Source organism: Olea europaea, chromosome 9 (genome assembly GCF_002742605.1).
Source record: "Olea europaea var. sylvestris chromosome 9, O_europaea_v1, whole genome shotgun sequence".
In the NCBI taxonomy this organism is placed as follows: Eukaryota; Viridiplantae; Streptophyta; class Magnoliopsida; order Lamiales; family Oleaceae; genus Olea; species Olea europaea.
This window is the reverse complement of record NC_036245.1, coordinates 1,114,012-1,136,593: the sequence shown is the minus strand read 5'-3', so window position 1 is coordinate 1,136,593 and position 22,582 is coordinate 1,114,012. Positions and strand designations below refer to the sequence as shown.

Below are 22,582 nucleotides of genomic sequence, written 5' to 3'. Positions count from 1 at the left end.
CACTTCCCAAAATTTATTCAAACATGTTTAAAAGTGGCTACTTAACCTCAAAAACAACTTTTGACTTTTCTGCCAAATGGATCCTAGTGTCAGTTTTCTTTTAAAAAAACATTCTTCTAACATTAAAATTTTCTTAGCTTTTTGTGTGTGGCAGACATATTTTCTTTCGTGGATGGAGACGGAGTTATCCAATTGTTATATAGCCTATAGGGCATGTTTGGCCGCACTATTTTAGACGACAAAAAAAAGGAGAGAGAGTGTTTTTATCCAAGGGTTTTGCTTGATGTATATAATTTCACAACCAAACATTAAATTTTCTTAGCTTTTTGTGTGTGGCAAACATGTTTTCTTTCGTGGATGGAGACGGAGTTATCCAATTGTTATATAGCCTATAGGGCATGTTTGGCCGCACTATTTTAGACGACAAAAAAAAAAAAAAAAGGAGGGAGAATGTTTTTATCCAAGGGTTTTGCTTGATGTACATAATTTCACAACCAAACATTAAATTTTCTTAGCTTTTGTGTGGGGGCAAACATGTTTTCTTTCGTGGATGGAGACGGAGTTATCCAATTGTTATATAGCCTATAGGGCATGTTTGGCCGCACTATTTTAGACGACAAAAAAAAAGGAGAGAGTATTTTATCCAAGAGTTTTCCTTGATGTATATAATTTTTTGTACATCAAAGTGTCTCATACTCACATGGATTGGGATGCGCGATCCCATCCCATGTGAGTGTGGGACACCACACGTCCCAACTCATATGAGTGTAAAACATCTTAATATATAAAAAATTATGTACGAATAATGTTATTCTTTATCCAATCACGCGGAACCTGTGGTCAACTATGGCAACAATCAAAGGTACTAAAGTCAACAAAATAGTGGCTATATCAACAAAGTCTATTTACCCTTTCAGTAACACTTGTCTGCAAATGGAGATGGGCAAAATTGTAATTATGCAAAAACAATTCTAATTGCCTGATTGACTTCACTGCAATTTATTTTTTACCATTTTATGGAACAGTTGTTTATTAAAGGTTGAACCCCAACTTTGGGGGCTCCACTGTTTTGTCCCTAAAGTTTTGTGAGAAAGGTAAATCACGAGATATGTCCTAATAGGTCAGAGAACAAAAGTTGTCTGTATACTGCGCCTACAAGAAGTTCATTTTCATGTCTCAAGAATTAAACCCCCATACTGCGGCTGTCAGCAAGGCGTAAAATAATTTTACTCCTGTTCTTTGCACTATTAGACTATGCTCCGAGAGAAAAAAAAAAAAAAAAATGTAAGTTTATTAAAAAAAGGTTGTTTATTGATTATATAATCAGCAGCCAAAAGCAACCACTGTGGATGATGTGTGCTGTCACGTTTCTTTTCCACTTAATTTCCGTTTTTGCCTTCTCTACAACAATTACACACGTTGCCTATTACCTTTTTGTGGGCCATAGGCTTGAGCATCCAGTTTGTGCATGTTAATTTTCTAAACATGTGAGCAGCATACAGAATTCGATACAGCATACAACTTATCAAAACTATTCAAATGTGCTTATATTACCGACTTATCAACATTCTAACCATTTCCCACTATTTCCTTTTTCTCTCTCACTCTAAACTCTGACTCTGCAGGAGAAACTCCAGTAAACATACAGTGTTCCTTTCTCTCTCTACAGAAAAACCCTCCGAGTTGTCCTCTTTCTTTCCTCAGTCATTCAAGGTACAAACCCCTCTCTCTGTATAGACACTTTCACATATGTATATATGTAAACAAAGATACGCAGATAGGAAGCTTGCATGCATGCGTGTATGTATAGGTAGAATTGATCTTTCAGCTTAGTGGGTTTTCTTATTCTTTTTGGCAGGTTTTTTATTGAGGGGAAGCGAGCATGTCGTCTTTGGAAAAAGATCTGTTGTTTTTGATACTTCAGTTTCTTGATAAAAAGAATTTCACAGGAGCTGCTCACAAGTAAGGATTCAATTTTTAATTTTTAACGTTATTTTTGGGATTTTTTGGAGTTCTGAATGTTAAGAAATTGGGGAATTTAATTATTAATTTTAGATGTAAACAGTAGGGTTAGATAAATTTAGACTGTTTTCCTATATTTTATTTTACTTTCATTCTCATGTTTTGGAATTTTTCGTTGTTTTGATTGCTGAGAAAATTGGGAAAATTAATAATTACGTTTAGATTAATAGATTCTTTTTAAGATCTATTTATGATTCTTTACCGTCTAATTAGCATAATTAATTCACCAAAGAAACATGGGTGTTCAAAAATTCAAGATATGTTTATAATAATGATGTTTTTTGGTTGAATATTGTTGATATTTGGGGATCTTTCATGTAATTGGTGAATTAATGGTTGAGTTCTTTATGGTGATTTAAGATTGGAACAAGAATCAGGAATCTTCTTCAGTATGCCCTATTTCGAGGAGAGGGTAACTAATGGGGATTGGGATGAGGTGGAAAATTACTTATCTGGGTTCACAAGGCCTGATGAGAACACAAATTCCAAGAAAATCTTTAATGCGATCCAAGAACACAAGTGCTTAGAGGTCCTGGACAGGTGAGTTTGTTTCTTGATCTCATAGAATATTTTGTCAGTTTTGTATTAGTATTCATACTCTCATGAATTCATATGCTTTTGAGTTTTGAATGCATAATTGTGGGAAGGATTGGGCTAAAGCCTTTGACATTTTAATGATAATGAAGAGTGTTTTGAATACTTGGCTTAGCTTTTCTTCCTCACAGGATTTTTCATTGATGCTTATACTGATTTTATACAATGACATGCAGAGAGGATAAGGAAGTATCCAAGTATGGAGACCTAATCAATGCTAGGAGCGAAATGCTTGCTCATGTTAAGAAGCTTATAGAAGAAAATCCCGTGTTCTGTGATAAGCTGATATTCCCCACCTTCGATCCCTCAGCATTAGGGACACTAAGGTTTATTTCTTCACTATTTGTAATATCAGCGTTTTCTTTCAGGCTGAGATAAACATCGGCATTTTCTTCTGTGTTGACCTGCAGTTTGAACTTGCAGCACCATTTGGCTTCTGTTTCACCTTCACACTCTGTTCCTAAGCCTGTGGAATCCCCACCTGTAAGCTAAAATGGGCAAGAGATATGCTTATGCATTGGGGGGTTATTTTAACTGTCAAGAGATGTGATATTCACTTTTATCTTTTTTGTGAAGCCATTTCAAGATCCATCATCTCTTCCTCAACCTTCAGCTTCAAATCCTCACCCTTCAGCTTCTGCTGGTTTCAATACCCAAAACAATTCTGGTATTCATATTTTATAAGTTTCTTGGATTGACATGTTACTAAAAATGTGAAACATGTCTTGGATTGAAATGTTAATCTGAAGTGTGAAAATATATGTTAATAAAAATGGAAGGGGATAGTTCTTTCTCCACCTTGCTCCTGTCTATTTGTGACTTGCACCCTTTCGCCATGCTAACTTAATTTCTAGCAGATAATTTGAAGCATCCTACAACTCCTACAAATAAACCAGCTGTGGAGAACCAGAATGATCTCTCAGAACTAGACTTGTATGAAACAAGATCATCCGAAATGTCAAATGAAGTAAGGATTTTCCATCCTAAATTCCTCATTTTATCATTATTAGCCTCTTTCTAGGAAATGGATACTTTCTTGGTTCTTATAGTTTAAAGCTTTGACATATTGCATACCTTGATCTCTCATATTGATTTATAGTTTGTGCTTATCTTTGCTGAAAAGTTTTATGCATCTTCAGTCTCCCCCGCTAAGTATATCTGGTGATGATAATGCTAGTACTGGATCAAGCATTGAGGATCGAGTTTCTCCAGTGGTATACTACTGCATTCAAACTTTTAAGATGGATATATCTGTTTCCAAACCTCTGATTAATTTCTTTAGCACAATGATTGAATAGCATTTTGCACTTTTTTTTTTTAGGTGTGCATAACTTAGGTGCATTGCATAATATCTCATATGATAATAGTTCTTGCCTGCACTACTATGACATTTTTTTGGTTTACAATATATAGTATTCACTTTTGTGATCAATTTCTTGTAGAATGAAGATAGGCAAAATATGGTAGACGGGAAGCCCAGAATTGCAGATGGTTCCTCCGGGAAATCTAGGTTGCAGAAACTGATAGAAGTGAATAAGCCATCAGAATGTCATTTCCTGAGACTTCCAGATAGTTTGGTGGCGGTGAAAGTATTAGTTACTCTGCCCTCGATCATTTAAAATGCCTAGACATTGTCCATTACCGCCTCTCTCTCATATACTGAGACATAATGCACAGCTCATACTTTTTGTGCATGGTCATGTGGATAGAGGGAAATCAGAAGTGAAATTAGAATAACAATGATTCAACTTCTTAAATTGATTGTTTGAAAATAAAACTTATTCAGTTCCATTTCCAACATTAAAAAATTCATCCTTTTCAAGTTTCAAGCAATTCTGTGTTTTGTCAAAGCAACAGGCCACAGTGTAGCTTAAGGTATTTCTAAAAAACACGAAAGAAAAAAGAAGAAAAATTGAAGTTATTTGTTAAAATATATTATTGCTTTAATTTTGAAAAATCTTTGTAGGGAACTCTGGATTTTCTTAAAAACTTTCTTGTTGTTTATTTCCGGTTTCTGCTTCTGACTCTCACTCAATGAGGTCCTTCTAAATTTCATTCTCTCAATCTATCAGGTTCCAAGATTGATGTATACCAATTCAGGATCCGCCATACTAGCTTTATATGTTAATGCCGTGCATAAAATGTGGAAATCGCCAGAAAATGACAGTAATTCGTTGGGAAACTTCCCTGCCAATTGCATTCAATGCTGTACTGCGAGATTGATGACTGGCATGAATCCAGAAGATGCTGTTCCATGCTTTGCTCTGTCCAACAATGATTCTTATGTTGTGTCGGCGTCAGGACAGGAAATTTCCTATTTTAATACGTTGACCTTCCAAGTAAGTAGCTTTTGTTCTGCTCATCTCTTGCATTATCTGTAGGTGTTGAATCAGAGTCTTTTCTTGTCATAATTGTTAGAAATATATTGAAAGTGTTTAATATGATATGAGAATTTCTGGACCGAACAATTCATTCTCTTTCGTATACATGAGTTGCACTCAATTTGTTTACCTTCTTAACTTGCTTGTTACAACATTCTCGTTCTATCTACAGACAAAGAAATCATTCAAGTTCCCTTCATCGGCAGTAACATTTCTGGCATTTCACCCCCAAAACAATAACATCATAGCAATTGGCTTGGATGACTCATCTATCCAAATATATGATGTCGAGGCTAATGAGGTAGTATATAGTGGTGAACTTCTGGCTTAAATTTTTGAGTCAAATATATTGACGAGTCAAGACATGTTATCATTGCGTTTCCCTTGTAACAGGTCAAAACCGAGCTCAAAGCTCACCAAAAAAGGATAACAGGCCTTGCCTTCTCTAATATTCTTAACGTTCTTGTATCTTCAGGAGCTGATTCTCAGGTATGCAGCTTGTGTCTCAGATGCCTCCACAATTGTGTAAACTGACCCGTTTTTGTTTCCCCAGCTGTGTGTTTGGAGCACTGATACATGGGAGAAGCAAACAAATGAATACTTACGGAGCCCAGCTGGTGCTTCTCTTGCAGCTACCCTTGTTCAATTTCACCAAGATCAAACACATTTGCTAGCAGTCCAAGAGACACAGCTAGTAATATATGAAGCAGAAGTAGCTAATTTGGATTGGCGTGTGAAGGTGTAGCATATTGTTGCATTGCTGTTTAACCAATATCGTCTACTTGTACATATGGACATATTTTTCTTGAATATTGCTTGAGATTTCCTAAGTAGTTTCACAATGTATATAGTTTCTGCCTTGGCTTCTGATTCAATTACTTTCTTTTTTTCCTTATCTAAATAGTGGCCACTAAAAGCAAGTGTCTCTATCACGTATGCTACATATTCGTGCGATAGCAAATCCATATATGTCAGCTTTAAATGCGGAAGTATAAGCGTTCTTACAGCTGCATCACTGCGTTTGAGATGTCGAATCAATCCCTCTCTATACTTACTTGCCAATCCAAGGTGCGTACCATTGAAATTTCTTGGATTTGATTTTAATGAATTCAATCATCAGAAAACTGTTCGTGATTAACTATAAGTAATTATCTTGTAATATGATTTTGCAGCTTACAGGCCTATCCCTTAGTTATTGCGGCGCACCCTTCCAAGCCTAATCAATTTGCAGTAGGACTTTCTGATGGTGGTGTCTATGTACTTGAGCCACTAGAGTCAGAAGGCAAGTGGTACCTCTAACCTCCACTAGTAAACGGTGCTGGGTTTATACACAGCGGTCTCTCCATGATATCAATTTAACAAATTCTCGCTCTTTTGTACTGTTAAACCATTCTTTTTCTTCTAGAGGAAAGGCTCCAAAATCTGTTGATATAGTTGTATGTCAGTTTCTTAGAGTTAGTTTAGAGGTAGTTATCTTTACAATGAACAATGGGGATTTTGGTCCGTGGTTACAGTTGAATGATGACCGATGAAGTCCTCATATTTCTTCTTCTTTTGTTTCCTTTCACGTACTCTCAATCTTCATGTATATAATTGGTTTTTACCCTGGAAAGTTACTGATTTTTTTTTTTTTTTTTTCAATAATACCTTCTCTTCATTTGGAGAAGATTAAACATGTTGATATGTGCTTCCTATAGAGCTTGTATATGGTTTTCTTCACCATTTCTTGAATTGTGGGTGTCGTCCTTGCCCACGGCCATGCTAAGATCTTCTCTATATTTTTACATTTTTATCGGATTATGAAAGTATTTTGTTGGATTAGCAAGGGCATGCTAATCTTCTCTACGTCATTGTCGGTATATAGGTTATAACATCATCTCTTCTTTCTTCCAAGGATCTCTGAATGAAACCGTATTTGTCAATTGTATCGTCTCGTTTATTCCCTATTTAATGTTACGGTTATTGTACACTTCTATTCCCTTTGATCCTAGTATTGTCCCTGAGAAAGAAATAAATATGCGTATATCATCCCAATCAAGATATGCATCGACGATAGGATAGTCTTCTCTATGCAGAAGATACAATCCTCAAACATAATCCTGCTGCTCCATCTCCTAGACTGTAGTTGTTAGTATTATATGAATTTCAAGCTGACATATCGAACATTTCAACATGCTAATGGTCATTCGCTGAATAGATAAATAAAAATAAATATAAAATTAAAATATTTACTAACTTAAGGATTGTAAAGGATAATGCTAATGTATTTTGAATTTAAGGTATCCGTTGCCTATCAGTTCAAGTTTATTTATTACATACGAACGAACTTTATTTAGAAATATTGTCCCTATGAAAGAAATAAATATATCTACTTTTACTTATCAGAATTCGATAATACATATAAAATTAAAATATTTACCATCTCAAGGATTGTAAAGGATAATGCTAATGTATTTTGAATTAAAGGTATCCGTTGCCTATCATTTCAAGTTTATTTATTACATACGAACGAACTTTATTTAAAAATATTGTCCCTGCGAAAGAAATAAATATATCCATTTCTACTTATCAGAATTCGATAAATACTAGTTAGTTGCTCATCAATCAAAATTCGATAAATTCAAGCTAGTCCTGCATTATTAATCAAGAGTATAAGTACATGACTTATCAGACTGCATTCATAGAACTTATAAGTACGTGTTTATAAGTACGGCTACTTATCATATTTTAATAGAGGAGTACAACTAATCAAGATTATAACTACTTTACTTATCAACTGCATTAGTCTTATATACGCTCTTACCATTTCTCTCTCAAACCCTTGTTCTCTCTCTAAGAAACCCTCCGCTCTGTTCTCTCTCATTGATTCAAGGTAAATATCGCTTCTCTCTCGCTCTCTCTGTACGTATATATGTATATACAAAAACATGTATATATGTATGCTCGCGTACACAAATATATATATATGCAAGAGACATATATCGGAAGCTTACATGCATGCATGTATATGATAATTGGAATTAGGAGATTTTGGTTTGAATTTATGTTATATTTTAATTTTCCAATTTTAGTGAATTGGAATTCTTCAGTTTGAGTGGATTGTTAAATTGTCATTTCTTCATTTGTTTTTGGCAGTTATGGAGAGTGTAGGGGTAGCCAGCATGTCATTGTGCGACAAAGAGATGGTGTTTTTGATACTTCAATTTCTCAATGAAAAGAAATGTAACGGAGCTCTTCACAAGTAAAAATTAAATTTCAGTGTTGAATCCTTCTTTTTTTCTGGGAAACACAGGGCTTTTACAATATTTCACTGTGGTTTTTCATATAATTAGTTGATTAATGGTTTTAATTATTTGTGGTGATTTAAGATTGGAACAAGAATCAGGAGTTTACTTCAATATGAATTATTTTGAGGACAGAGTAAGAAATGGGGATTGGGGCGAGGTGGAAAATTACATATCTGGGTTCACAAAGTATGATGAAAACAAATATTCTATGGCAATCATCTTTCAGATCCGAAAACAAAAGTACCTGGAGGCCCTAGACAGGTGAATTTGTTTCTTGATATCATTGAGTAGTTTGTCAGCTTTGAGTTGATTATTGTATTCTCATAATTCATCTGAATTTAATTTCATTATTGTAGGAAAGATCCGGATAAAGCTTGTGACATTTTAATAATGGACTTGAAAGTACTTTTAGATTCTAATGAAGACCTCTATAAAGAATTAGCACAGCTTTTGGTTCTTGAAAACATCAGGTTGATGAGAGAACTTGTTATTTTCCTGGTTGTCACTATTGCTCATCTATTTATGGGATTTTGCATTTTTTTCATTTTCAAGAATGTTGATTTGATTGCAATGACATGCAGAGAGAATGAACTATTATCTGGATATGGAGACATTGAATCTTCCAGGGGTGTAGTGTTTGCTGAAATTAAGAAGCTTATAGAAAAAAACCCCGTGTTCAATGATAAGCTGAACTTTCCCAGCTTCAAGGACGGAAGATTAACTTCTCTACTCCGTCAGAGGTTTGTTTCTCCACTATGTGTAACATCAGCATTTACCTTCAGGTTAAGATTAAGCATTGGCATTTTCCTTTGTGTTGGCTTGGAGTTTGAAGTGGCAGCATCAGCTCTGCAAGAATCCGAACCATAAGCCTGGCATATTAACTCTGTTTGTGGACCATTTGTGTGTAACTCATACACTTGCGTGTGCTGTTCCACCTTCACATTCAAATGGTCTAAGAGCTCCGTCTTCTATAATTAATCCAATTTTGAATGCTGGTACAGCTTCACAGTCAAATGGTGCAGGGGCTTCATCTCCTGTAATTAGGCTGACGCCGCATTTGGGTGCTATTTCTATCCCTACGGGAGTCCCATTTTTGAGGGCTCATGTTGTAAGCTATAATAGATAATATAAAAACCTATTCAATTTGGGTTGTTTCAACTATCAAGAGATGTGAGATTGACTTTTGTCCTTTTTCGTGAAGGCATTTCAACCAGATCCAGGTTCTCCTTCCCTTGATGAATGGATGACTGATCCATCTTCGGTTCCTCACCCTTCAGCTTCTGCTGGTTCAATTGGTTTCAATATCCGGGATTGTTCTGGTATTAATAGATTGTAGACTTTTTCCATTTGCTAGCAAGTTGAAACATGCATATCACTGCAGGGTTTGTTGATAAAAACATGAAAACAGTTCTTTCTACCCCTCCTCCATCTCTTTTTAACTAGCTCTTAACTTGCACCTTTTTATCCATGCTAATGCTAACTTACTTTGTAACAGATATATTGAAGCATTTAAGGACTCCTATGAATAACCCGGCTGAGGACAACCAAAATGATGATCCAGAACAAGTCTTGAAAAGAACAAGCCCTTCGGGAAGATCAAATGAAGTAAGGAATTGCCATCTTTATTTCCCATCTTTTCCTTGTTTTTTGTTCTATTTCTTGGAAACGAACAAGTTATTGGTTCTCATAAATTGTTTTTGCTAAAATATTTTATGCACCTTCAGTTTCCCCCGATGAGTATGTTTGCTGATGTTAATGCTACTAAGTCCAGCATTGAGGATCGAGTTTCTCCCGCAACATCCACAGTTTCAATGGTATGCTGCTTTCAAAATTTTAAGAAGGATATCTCTATTTCTGAACCTCTGATTAAATTCTTTGACACAATTGTTAAATACCATTTTGCATATTTTTTATTTAGGCGTGCACAGCTTAGGTATGCTCATAATATTGCATTTAATATTAGTCCTCGTGTGCACTACTATGACTTTTTAGTTTGCATTTTTCATATTTGCTTTGTGATCTTTTTCTTCATCAAATTCTTTAGCATGAAGATAGCCAAAGTTTGTTAGATTGGAAGAGCAAAGTTGCAGATGAGTCCTCCGAGAAACCCATTATTTGGAAAGTGAAACAAGTGAACGATCCGTCATCATGTCGCTCGTTGAGACTTCCGGATGGTTTAGTGTCTATGAGGGTAATAGTTAACTCAGCTGTCAACCATTTAAAATGCCTAGCTATTGCAGAGAAATGGAATTAATTTTGACCTTCTTCATATCTCAATCCATTCCATCTAACCTTCTTCATATCTCAATCCCACATCCCCACCTCTCTCATATAAAGCATTACAAACACACATGCATTGCTCTTACTTTATGTGAATAGTCATGTTGATAGGAAAAAAAAATCAGAACTTTTTACATGAAATTAGAATAACAATGATTCAACGTCTTGAATTGTTTTTTAGTTATCTTTGACTTCTTGTAATTTGACAGTTGGAAAATGCATTTATTCCATTCCATTTTCAACATATAGTTTCTTACAAACTTCACCAGACTCAAGTTTCATCAATTTTTGTGCTGTGTCAAAGCAACAGGACAACTTAGTGAAGCCTAAGATACAGCTAAAAGAACTAACAAGATAATGAGGAAACTTTTACTTTGTTTAACAAAATATATATATTCCTTAAATTGACATTGCTTTCGATTTAATCTAGTTTTTGTTAATGATTTATGATTTTTTATGTTATAGTTAACCCCTATTTCTGGTGTCTATATGTTACTCTGACTCGTGTGAGGCCCCCTCTGTTCTATTCTATCAATTCATTAGGTTTCAAGGTTGATGTATGCCAATTCAGGAAATGTCATAATGTCTCTATATGCCAATGCTGTACACCAACTCTGGAAATGGCCAAAAAATGAATGTAATCCAACGGGGGAGGTATTGGTCTAGTACACATGAAAGCTTCCCAGATTTCACTATTTCTATTAGCACCGGTAGCTTTTTCTTAATGCAATTTGATTCTTTTAGGCAAGAACAAATACTGTGCCACAACTATGGCAGCCACGTAGTGGGATATCAGTGACCAATTATATTAGTCTCATAAATCCTGAAGATGCGGTTCCATGCTTTGCACTGTCCAAGAATGATTCTTACCTAATATCGACATCTGGAGAGGGAATTTCTCTTTTCAATACAATGACCTTCCAAGTAAGTGGTTTGTTCTGCTCATCTCTTGAATCTATCAGTACATGTTAAATCACGAAGAGTCTTTTTTCTTCTCATAATATTTTAAAACATATTGGAAGAGTTTGATTTGGGTATTTCTGGACCAAACAATTTATTCTCCTTCTTAGACACGAGTTGCACTCAATTTGTTTACCCTCTAAACTTGCTTGTTATTAGATTCTCGTTCTATCCACAGACAATCGCAACATTCATGCCCCCTCCACCTGCAGCAACATTTCTGGCATTTCACCCCCAAGACAATAACATCATAGCAATTGGCATGGATGACTCCTCTATCCTAATATATTATGTCCGGCTTAATAAGGTAGTACCTAGTGGTGAACTTATGGCTTAAATTTGTGTGCCAAACTCGTCTAAAGAGTAGAGCTATTTTTATAATTTTGCATTTTCTTTGCACAGGTCCGAGCCAAGCTCGACGCTCATCAGAAAAGGATAACTGGCCTTGCCTTCTCTAATATTTGTAATGTGCTTGTATCTGCAGGAGCTGATTCTCAGGTAAGCAGCTTTTGTCACAGATGCTTCTACACTTGGCAAAACTGAAGTACCTATATAGTGTCTATATCAATTCCTTTCTCTAAGCCATCTCACAATAACCATACTGGGAGAATCCCTTTTGGGAACAACAAAATGGACCTAACATAATGATATCTAAATTTCTAGAGAAATTACTAGTAGGTTTTAGTAAGTTGGCATTTCTTTAACCTCTTTCCTTGTATATTTCAAAATATTTATATATTAGCCATTCACTTCTGCATGTAGCGGTGTCTTTCATTCCTTTGAGTTCATGAAGTTCGCTAAGCATTGCATTGTAAGATTCAGCCACTGACCCCTTTTTGTTTACCCAGCTGTGTGTTTGGAGCATTGATACGTGGGAGAAGAAAACAAGTGATTACTTGCAAAGCCCACCAGGTTGCTCAGCTGCTTCTCTTGCAGATACCCAAGTGCAATTTCACCGGGATCAAACACATTTACTAGCATTCCAAGAGAGACATATAGCAATATATGAAGTACCTAATTTGACATGCCTTATGCAGGTGTAGCATATGAACTAACACACGAATATATTTTTCATAAATTATTGCTGCGAATTGCTGCTTCTCTGTTCCAAAGTTTTTTTTTACTTTGAATATTGTTCCTTTCTTGGATACTGATGCAATTACTTTTTTCTTTTCCTAATCTAAATAGTTTGCACCCCTACAAGCAAGTGGCCGAATCACGTGTGCTACATATTCTTGCGATGGCCAATCCATATACATCAGCTTTGAAAATGGAAGTATAGGTGTTTTTACTGCTTCATCATTGTGTTTAAGATGTCAAATCAATTACTATGCATACGCACCCCTCTATCCAAGGTGCGTACTCCTCAAAATTTCTTGTTATTCAACTTAAAATGAATTCAATCAACAGAAAACTAACTGCAATTATCAAAGCACATTTTCTTCCTCTACCCATTATCTGGTGATTCTGACTTTTGCAGCATATCAGCCTACCCCTTAGTTATTGCTGCTCACCCTCACAAGCCTAACCAATTTGCATTAGGACTTACTGATGGTGGAGTGTGTGTAATTGAGCCACTAGAGTTGGAAGGTGAGTGGGGCACCATACCTCTACAAGAAAACAGTGCTTGTTCAAGCACGGGTCATGCAGATAGTTCTGATCAATCTCAAAGGTAAATAAGTGTATACACACAGCGGCCTCCCCATGAAACCAAATGAGCATGTTTCTCATGTTTTAGGATGGTGCCAATTTTTTTCCTTCTGAAAGAAAGCTGCTTGATATGATGATATAGTTGTAGGTCAGTTTTTTAGGGTTAGTTTAGAGGGCAGAGGCCATGTTGTTAGTCATCTTTACAATGAACAATGGGATTTTTTGTTCGTCTTTACAATTAAATATGACAGGTGAAGGTCATTTGATGTCGTGATTGGTCTCAGCAAGGTAGATTTAGTGTAGGCTTGGGCCCTAATTCCTACAATTGTTTTGGTTTGAACTTTTATTTGTTACGACAACTCGAAAAGTTCATAAATTCAAAATGTTACCATCTTTAGAAGGTACTGATTTTTAGCTAGTACAATCTATTTCACTTGAAGTGGTTAAGCATGTTGATGTATTGCTCCCTTTGGCGTGTGTATGTATCACATGCACCGTACAGGGGCGGAGGGATGGGGGCTGTGGAGGGACGACCGATCCTTCAACATTTTTCAAAATTTTTTTGGAGTTATAGAATTTTTTTTGACATATATTTAAAATCTCTGTAGCACGGACATTTGAACTAGGGTAGCATACCTGTATCCGATACATATCCAACGAGTGTCAAAAATCGACACTCCTCGAACACTCTATCAAGATTATTATTATTATTTTTATTAATATTAAGTTATTAGGAAATAACAAATAGGTATTCATATTTGAAAGATTTCAACAAAAAATATTAATAGCAAGTGTAAACTAAATTTATACAATATAAATGAAGAGTTTTAAAATGGAAACGTGTCGTGTTTGTACTTTTTTGAAAATCGCGTGTAAACATATTTGACACATATCATATCGGACACAAGTGTCCATGTTGATGAATCATAGCTTAAAACTTACGTCAAATAGTGTACAAGTCTTGTTAGTTTAGTGAATAAGTCAGTATTTTGTCCCATGCGTTCGAATCCGATTAGACATATTAACAATTTATTTGAACAGCTGCTGTAATTTAATATGATAAAAAAAATTAAAATTTTTATGATGGCTTCCTGTTTATGAGACAAATTAGGGAAAAATCAAAATTTATTAGGATACAAATTCTTATCTGTGGCTCCCTCGTACCCTTTAGAAGGAGAGCTTCTTACCCCTCTTCCAACCCCATTACCGCGAAGGCCGATCTGGATAGAGAAGGGTCAGCTTTCATTTGGAAAAGTTTGTTATGAGGTAGGGGAGTGCTGCTAGATGGGTAGGCTTGGAGAGTAGGAGACGGCATGGTACACGGGGAGTGCTACCTATGGCTTCCACAGCCAACGTCTTTTTCATTGATATGCATAATGATTCGATGAGGTGGGCGAGCTTATGGATGTGGGATGTATTGGGAGGGATTTTTGGGCTATTGATTTTGGACAATTTTCTTTCGAAGGGGTGGAGAAATAGATTTATCATTGAGTTTTACTACACGTACATCGAAGTGTCACACTCCCCTCACACGGGATATTTCAAGATTTTTTTATTGTCGTGGAGCCCATCCACTCATGTGAGAGGAGTGTACATCGAAATGTCAATCTTGATATACAAATAGCATTTTCCTTCGTCATTATACTTCAATTCAATTTAATCGAAAATATTCGCAACACTCTCATATTGTTTATGATATCATAGCAATTTTTCTATTCACCAAGTTGGAATGTCAACCGTGTAACGAAGATGGTCACACTACGAAAATTTCTACTCACCCAAAGTCAAAACATATCGAAACAAATTTCGACAAGGCTATCGCAAGCAAATATTATGACTTGTCAATCTGCGTCCAACAATAATCGGATTTTTGTCAAAATACTCGAGCAACATAGATAATAAAGACATTATTGCAAACGTTAGTAATAATAATTCTAATAATAATTCAATATCCACTACGAAAATTTCTACTCACCCAAAGTCAAAACATATCGAAACAAATTTCGACAAGGCTATCGCAAGCAAATATTATGACTTGTCAATCTGCGTCCAACAATAATCGGATTTTTGTCAAAATACTCGAGCAACATAGATAATAAAGACATTATTGCAAACGTTAGTAATAATAATTCTAATAATAATTCAATATCTCGTATCGTTTCCCGTTCTATAGCAATTGGCACTTATCAACAATCATTTTCTGCTACTACGTTCTCTTTAAGATACGCCGACAAACCTCTCTCTCACTATCACTCTCTCACACACATTCATTCAAGGTACAATCGCTGCTCTTTATGTTTATATATGTATATATACGCCTGTATATATCGTATATGTATGCTCGTGTCGCGTACACAAAAAGATCTATAAAGAAAACCCGCACATCGGAAGCTGACAGGCATGCATGTTTACTCACTTATATTAAGAATTGAAATTTGGGGTTTTGGTTTTAATTTGAATTTTATGAGACGCTTTTCTTGGTTTTCCAATTTTGATTACGGATTGTTCATCTTTCATTTCTTTATTTGTTTTTGGCAGATATGGAAAGTGAGGGAGTGCATGTGGTCGCTTGACGAAGAACTGGAATTTTTTGGTAGTTCAATTTCCTGATGAAAGGAAAATCGGGAGAACTGTTGACAAGTAAGAATTGAATTCCAATGTTGAATCTTATTTCATTCTTATTTTTTAGAATTTTTAGTTGTTCTGATGATTGAGAAAATTGGGGATATTAATCATTAGTTAATTTATATCGACGATTCTTTACCCATTTAATTAGCTTAACCATTAGTACACTGAAGAAACTTGGGTTTTTGAAAATTCATGATTTGTTTATATAATTGTATAATATTATTTTGAATACGGAGATTTTTCAATATTTAATGGGGTTTGTTTCTTCAGTATATGTAATATCAGCATTTTCCTTCACTCAGAGAAAAATTGGCATTTCCTCTGCATCGGCTTGCAGCTTGAAGTGGCAGCATCACCTCAGCAAGAATCTGAACCTTAAGCCTGACAAATTAACCCTGTTTGCGGACCATATATGTGTAACTGATCAGCTTTTGGGTCGAGTTAATGCTACTACTCCATCGAGCATTGAGGATCGAGTTTCTCCAGCAACATCCACTGTTTCAATGGTATCCTGCTTTCAAACTTTTAAGAAGGATATCTCTGTTCCAAAACTCTGATTAATTTCTTTGGCACAATGGTTAAAAAGCATTTTGCATATTGCTTATTTATACGTATGCATTGGATAATATTTCATCTGGCTTATTTACTTCGTGATCAGTTTCTTTTTCAATTTCTTTAGAAGGGAGATAGCCGAGATTTGTTAGATGGGAATCGTAAAGTTGCAGATGAGCACTCTGAGAAATCCATAATCTGGAAACTGACAGAAGTGAATGAATGATCGCAGTGTCAGTCCCTGAGAGCTCCAGATAGTTTAACGTTGACGAGGGTAATAATTAACTCAGCCAGCGACCATTTAAAATGCCTAGATAGATATTTGCCTACAAATGGATTTAATTTGACCATTTTGAACTCCTATCTATTCCTCTAACCTGCTTCATGCTTTATAAGCATGGTCATGTGGATAGTAAAAAATCCAAAGTTTTTACATGAAATTAGAATAACGGCGATTCAACTTCTTAAACAGTTTGTTAGCTGTGTCTTTGACCTCTGAAATATTGACAGTTGGAGAATATAGTTTATTCCACTCCATTTTCAACATCAAGTATCCTTACAAACTTCACCACTATCAAGTTTTGATCAATTTTGTGGCCACCGATATAGCCTGAGATATATCTAAAGAACTTGCAAGATAATGGAGAGATTGCTTGCAGTTAATTTCTGGTTTCTGTTTGTCACACTGACTCTGTGAAGCCCTCTAAATTCTATTCTATCAATTTCTCAGGTTTCAAGGTTGATGTACAGCAATTCAGGAAAAGCTATATTGGCTTTATATGCCAATGCTGTCCATACTCTCTGGAAATGGCCAAAAAGTGACTGTAACCCGACAAGGGAGGTATTGGTCTATTACACTAGAAAATTTCCCTTTTTTTTTTTTTAAACAACAGTAGCATCTTCTTATGCAATCAAACTTCTTGTAGGCAAGAGCAAATACTATGCCTCAATTATGGAAACCTCGTACCAGGATACTGATGACCAATAATATTAATCACACGAATCCTGAAGATAGGGTGCCATGCTTTGATCTGTCCAAGAATGATGCTTATGTTATATCGGCATCAGGAGGGAAAATTTCTCTATATAATATATTTACCTTCAAAGTAAGTGGGTTTTGTTCTGCTCATTTCTTGCTTTTATCCATTAAGCATTGAATCATACAGTGTTTTTTCTTCTCATTATGTATTGAAATATATTGGAAGAGTTTGATTTGGGAACATCTGGCAATTAATTTTCTTTGGTAGACACGAGTTGCTCTCAATTTGTTTACTCTGCTAACTTGCTTGTTGTAACATGTTAGATCAATTTATTCTCTTTGGTAAACACAAGTTACACTCTTAACATACTTGTTATAACATTTTTGTTCTATCAACAGACAATGGCAACATTCAATCCCCCTCCACCTGCAGCAACATTTCTGGCATTTCATCCCCAAGACAGTAACATCATAGCAATAGGCATGAATGATTCATCTATCCAAATATATAATGTCAAGTTTGATGAGGTAGTAACTAGTGGTGAACTTCTGGCTTAAATTTGAGAGTCAAACATGTTAATGAGTCAAGCCATGTTATTATTGCGTTCCCTTTGTAACAGATCAAAACTGAGCTTAAAGCTCATCAGAAAAGGATAACTGGCCTTGCCTTCTCTAATATTCTTAACGTGCTTGTATCATCAGGAGCTGATTCTCTGGTAAGGAGCTTTTTTTGCAGATGCATCTACAATTGGTAAAACTGAAGTTCCTATTAGTGCCTATATCTATTCCTTTCTCTAAACCTTCTCACAGTAACCATACTGGGAGTACCTGTTTGGGAACAACAAAGTGGACCTAACATGATCTAAGTATAAATTTGAGAGAAATTACTCGTAGGTTTTAGTAAGTAGGCATTTCTTTAACCTCTTTCCTTGTATATTTCGAAATTTATATGTATTGGCCATTTACTTCTGTATATGGCCGTCCTTTCCTTTCTTTGAGTTTATGAAGTTGGCTAAGCATTGCATTGTTAAGAATTTTCAGCCACTGACCCGTTTTTGTTTAACCAGTTGTGTGTTTGAATCATTGATACATGGGAGAAGCAAACAAGTGAATACTTGCAAAGCTCACCTGGTTGCTCGGCTGCTTCTCTTGCTGATACGCACGTACAATTTCACTGCAATCAAACACATTTACTAGCATTCCAAGAGAGACAGATAGCAGTATATGAAGTACCTAATTTGACATGTCTTGTGCAGGTGTAGTATATGAACTTACACATGAATATAGTTCTTATAAATTATTGCTGCGAATTGTTCTCTCTCTGTTCCAAAGTTTTTTGATTTTAACATTGTTCCTTTCTTGGATGCTGATGCAATTACTTTCTTCTTTTTTCTAATCTAAATAGTCTGTACCCCGACGTGCTAGTGGTCGAATCACATGTGCTACATATTCTTGCGATGGCCAATCCATATACATCAGCTTTGAAAATGGAAGTATAGGTGTTTATATTGCTGCATCATTGTGTTTGAGATGTTGAATCAATTACTATGCATATCATATGCACCTTCCTATCCAACGTGTGTACTACTGAAATTTCTTGAATTTGAATTCAATCACCAGAAAACTAACTGCAATTATCAAAGTATATTTTCTTCCACGTACTCATTATCTGATGATATTTATTTTTGCAGTGTATCGGCCTATCCCTTAGTTATTGCTGCTCACCCTTACAAGCCTAACCAATTTGCATTAGGACTTACTGATGGTGGAGTGGGTGTAATTGAGCCACTAGAGTCGGAAGGCGAGTGGGGCACCTTACCTCCACAAGAAGCCAGTGCTGGTTCAAGCACGGGTCATGCAGCTAGTTTTGATCGACCTCAAAGGTAAATAGGTGTATACATACAGCGGCCTTCCCATGAAACCAAATGAGTGTATTTCTTGTGTTTTAGGACAGTGCCATTTTTTTCCTTCTTAAAGAAAAGCTGCATTATAGTTGTAGGTCAGTTTTTTAGAGTTAGTTTGGAGGGCAGATATCGAGTTGGTAGTTATCTTTACATTGAATAAAGGGATTTTTTGTCCATGGTTACAATTAAATGATGACAAGTGAAGGTCATTTGATGTCCTGACTGGTCTGAGCAAGGTAGATTTAGCCCAGGCTTGGGCTCTAATTCCTAATTTTGTTTCGTTTGAACGTTTATTTGTTACTACTAGAAAAGTTCATGAATTCGAAAGGTTTCCATCTTAAAAAATGTATTGATTTTTAGCTAGTATAAACTGTTTCACCTGTAATAGTTAAGCATGTTGATGCACTTTTTCCTTTATGTGCGTGTATGTATCTCGGTGCACCGTACAGGGGTGGGGCGGAGAGGGACAAATCGGTCATGCAACACTTTTAAGCGTCTGTTTGGCCCTTTTAAAATTCATTAAATTATTTTTCCTGCCACTTTTCAACATTCCTTTTTTGAAACAAGTGGGGTCCTTGTCTGCCACTTTTCTCATCCATTGGCAGTAGTTTATTTTAGTCAAACAAACCGTTGAGGTAATTGGACAATAACACACTCCAACATCAATGATAGAAGACAAAATTACCCCTCATTCAGTTATCCTTTTTTTAGATTTTCATTGGTTAGTGGTTGGGAGGGTATTACTGTCAATTAGGCATATAAAGTGAAGTGTACCCTTCATTATTAATGAAAATCGTTTCCTTTCATGGCACATGTACGTTCTGAACAACTTAACACATGCGGTCTGCTTTTGTTTGAAAATTTGGTAAATAATGCCAATTAATGAGTTTTAATGGGGGCGAAATGGGGGGCTAAATATTTTTGGATTATTGAAGGTTTTTGATATATGCTTAGGCTATGTTTGAACCACATTTTTTCAAAAAAATACATTCTTAAATAGTGATTTGACATTATTTCAATCACACATACTTGAATAAAATAATATTACACGTAAATCCAAAATTTTTCTTAATTTTTTAAATACACATTTTTCATCAATACACTATTCAAAAATGCATTCTTATAAATATAAGCGAGGGCTTAAAATTCATATCGAATGATAAATGTTCCCAGGCACTCGATCTCCAGGGTGTATTCCCATAAAAGCTCGATTACGATTAGCCATATTAACAATTTTCTTAAGATTTTGGACAGTTAGTCCTTAACCTTTTAACACTTATAGCAAGTACATCCTCAACTTTTAAAATCGATCTTTTCAGTCCCCAGCCTTTATTTCCATTTGCTTGGTTTTACTTGATTACTCTTTTTTTTCTTTTTGGTCTTTCGTAATCAAACATGTACTCAACCTATGGAGCATCAAATTACTCTCATGCATACTAATTAAGCTAATTACAAACTACCATTGAAATGACTGAACAAATTATATTTTCCCTATTTCGTGGGGATTAAAATCAGATTTTTTTAAACATTGTTAAAATGTATGATTGAAAAGTTGTAAATCTCATAAAATATATTGTTAAAATTAATTGTTGATTTTGATTTAGATTAATATCTATATTTTAATTTCTACCAATCAGGGAAGTATTATTATGGATAGATAAATCTGAACATGTCATTATGATGTAAAAATGTCAAAATTGCGCCACAAAACCAAATACATTGAATGAGTAGGCATTTATTTCTTTAGCTTAAAACAACGCTTTATTTATTTATTATTATTATTATTTTGAATTTTTGGGTGTTGTATAATCAAATCTGTTTTTTTCTTTAAAAAATTGTTGATTAATTTAAATTTTTTTTATTTTCTTCATTATTTTATTTTTATGTTTGTGCTGTTAGTCCAATTGCGGGTTAATTACCCCAAAAGTCACTGAAGTTTGCCAAATGTCACCTGAGAAGTCACTGAACTTCAAAAGCTTACTGAGAAGTCACTAAACTTTACATAAGTTGAGTATACAACTTGAATTGAAAATCTTATTCTTTGACTATTCAATGAATGAAGCTTTTGTTGGTTGAAGTGTTTAATTTGGATTTGAACTCTTTGAATCTTCTTTTATTGTTGAAGTTTCCAATTTGGATTTGGACTAGTTGAAGATAGATTACAAATTATCCTTTTAACACCCCCTCTTAATTTGTAATCTTCAAGTACTTCTTGAATTTCTTAAACTTATCAATCGTCATTGGCTTTGTCATCTTATCGGCCGGTTGATCATTGATATTTATAAATTACATGCAATTTCTTCTTGATTTACCAAATCTCTTATAAAGTGATGTTGAAGCTCAATATGTTATGACCTAGCATGGAAGATTGGATTTTTTGCCATCGCAATTGTCGACATATTGTCGCAATAAATTGTTGTTGGTCCTTCCTACTCATATTTCAAATCTTTCAAAATTCTAAACCAAACAACCTCGCAAGTTAAGTTTGTAACAGTGATGTACTCTACTTCAACTGATGATAAAACAACAAATTTTTGCTTTTCTAAACACCAGGAAATCACATTTGATCCAAGACAAAAGATGTATCCGGAAGTGCTCTTTGGATCATCAACTGATCCAGCCCAATCACTATCTATATAGCCAATGAGTTTGCAATTATTCTCTTTTTTAAACTCTATGCCAAGGTTCTTGGTTCCTTTAAGGAATCTCAAAATTCTTTTTGCTGCTGCAAAATGTAGTTTACTTGGTTCATTCATAAATCTGGATAACAAGCTAACTGAATATGTAATATCTGGCCTTGTATTAAGATAAATCAATGAACCAATTAATTTTCTGTAGAGTGTGGCGTCAACTTTTTCTGCATCATCATATCATTTAAGGCCATTGGAGTAGATATTGGCTTGCACTCGCTCATTTTGAATTTGTTGAGAAGATCATCAATATACTTTTCCTGAGAAAGAAAAGTTCTTCCTGGCCTTTGCTTTACATAAATCCCAAGAAAATATCTCATGAATCCGAAGTCAGACATTTCAAAATATTTCATCATTTGCTTCTTGAATTCATCCACCATGTGTTCATTTGTTCCAAAGTAGATAAGGTCATCCACGTAAAGGCATACGATAAGAAAATCCTTTTCTAAGTTTTTCACATAGAGGGATGATTCACTCGTGCTTCGATTGAAGCCATTTTGAATGAAATAGCATTTATTTTGCTATTCCATGCTCGGGGTGCTTGTTTTAACCCGTATAATTCTTTTTGATGATGATAAGTTTTGTCTTCTTTGCCTTTGATTTTGAACCCTTCGGGTTGTTCAACATACACTTCTTGAATTTTGCCATTTAAGAA

At 35.1% G+C, this 22,582-nt stretch overlaps 2 protein-coding genes and 1 pseudogene across 2 annotated transcripts; 2 read left to right on the top strand and 1 right to left on the bottom strand.

Moving 5' to 3' along the window:
- The first annotated feature begins 1,594 nt into the window (after positions 1-1,594).
- LOC111399361 (topless-related protein 1-like) lies at positions 1,595-6,539 on the top strand. Its single transcript, XM_023026626.1, has 15 exons — positions 1,595-1,713; positions 1,859-1,962; positions 2,383-2,562; positions 2,793-2,942; positions 3,027-3,099; positions 3,193-3,283; positions 3,471-3,583; positions 3,756-3,830; positions 4,059-4,205; positions 4,689-4,955; positions 5,170-5,298; positions 5,391-5,486; positions 5,551-5,736; positions 5,902-6,065; positions 6,170-6,539. Exons 2-15 carry the CDS (start codon positions 1,883-1,885, stop codon positions 6,294-6,296), a joined length of 1,878 nt encoding a protein of 625 aa, XP_022882394.1. The 5' UTR covers positions 1,595-1,713; positions 1,859-1,882; the 3' UTR covers positions 6,297-6,539.
- A 1,619-nt stretch (positions 6,540-8,158) lies between these two features.
- Positions 8,159-19,456, top strand: LOC111400103 (annotated as a pseudogene).
- LOC111400102 (uncharacterized mitochondrial protein AtMg00810-like) lies at positions 19,061-22,307 on the bottom strand. Its single transcript, XM_023027550.1, has 4 exons — positions 22,090-22,307; positions 21,709-21,997; positions 19,237-19,315; positions 19,061-19,170 (listed from the first exon to the last, which is right to left on the bottom strand). Exons 1-4 carry the CDS (start codon positions 22,305-22,307, stop codon positions 19,061-19,063), a joined length of 696 nt encoding a protein of 231 aa, XP_022883318.1.
- Positions 22,308-22,582: the final 275 nt, after the last annotated feature.

What these genes read in the sequence shown, in the direction of transcription:
- LOC111399361 (XM_023026626.1), top strand. Translation starts at nt 1,883, where the DNA reads ATGTCGTCTTTGGAAAAAGATCTGTTGTTTTTGATACTTCAGTTTCTT. An exon ending in CATCCGAAATGTCAAATGAA is followed by an intron (nt 3,584 to 3,755) that starts GTAAGGATTTTC and finishes ATGCATCTTCAG; the next exon opens with TCTCCCCCGCTAAGTATATC. An exon ending in CTTCAGGAGCTGATTCTCAG is followed by an intron (nt 5,487 to 5,550) that starts GTATGCAGCTTG and finishes TTGTTTCCCCAG; the next exon opens with CTGTGTGTTTGGAGCACTGA.
- LOC111400102 (XM_023027550.1), bottom strand. Translation starts at nt 22,307, where the DNA reads ATGGTGGATGAATTCAAGAAGCAAATGATGAAATATTTTGAAATGTCT. An exon ending in TTACAAACTTAACTTGCGAG is followed by an intron (nt 19,316 to 21,708) that starts GTTGTTTGGTTT and finishes ACTATAATGCAG; the next exon opens with CTTTTCTTTAAGAAGGAAAA. An exon ending in GGTTTCATGGGAAGGCCGCT is followed by an intron (nt 19,171 to 19,236) that starts GTATGTATACAC and finishes TGCTTGAACCAG; the next exon opens with CACTGGCTTCTTGTGGAGGT.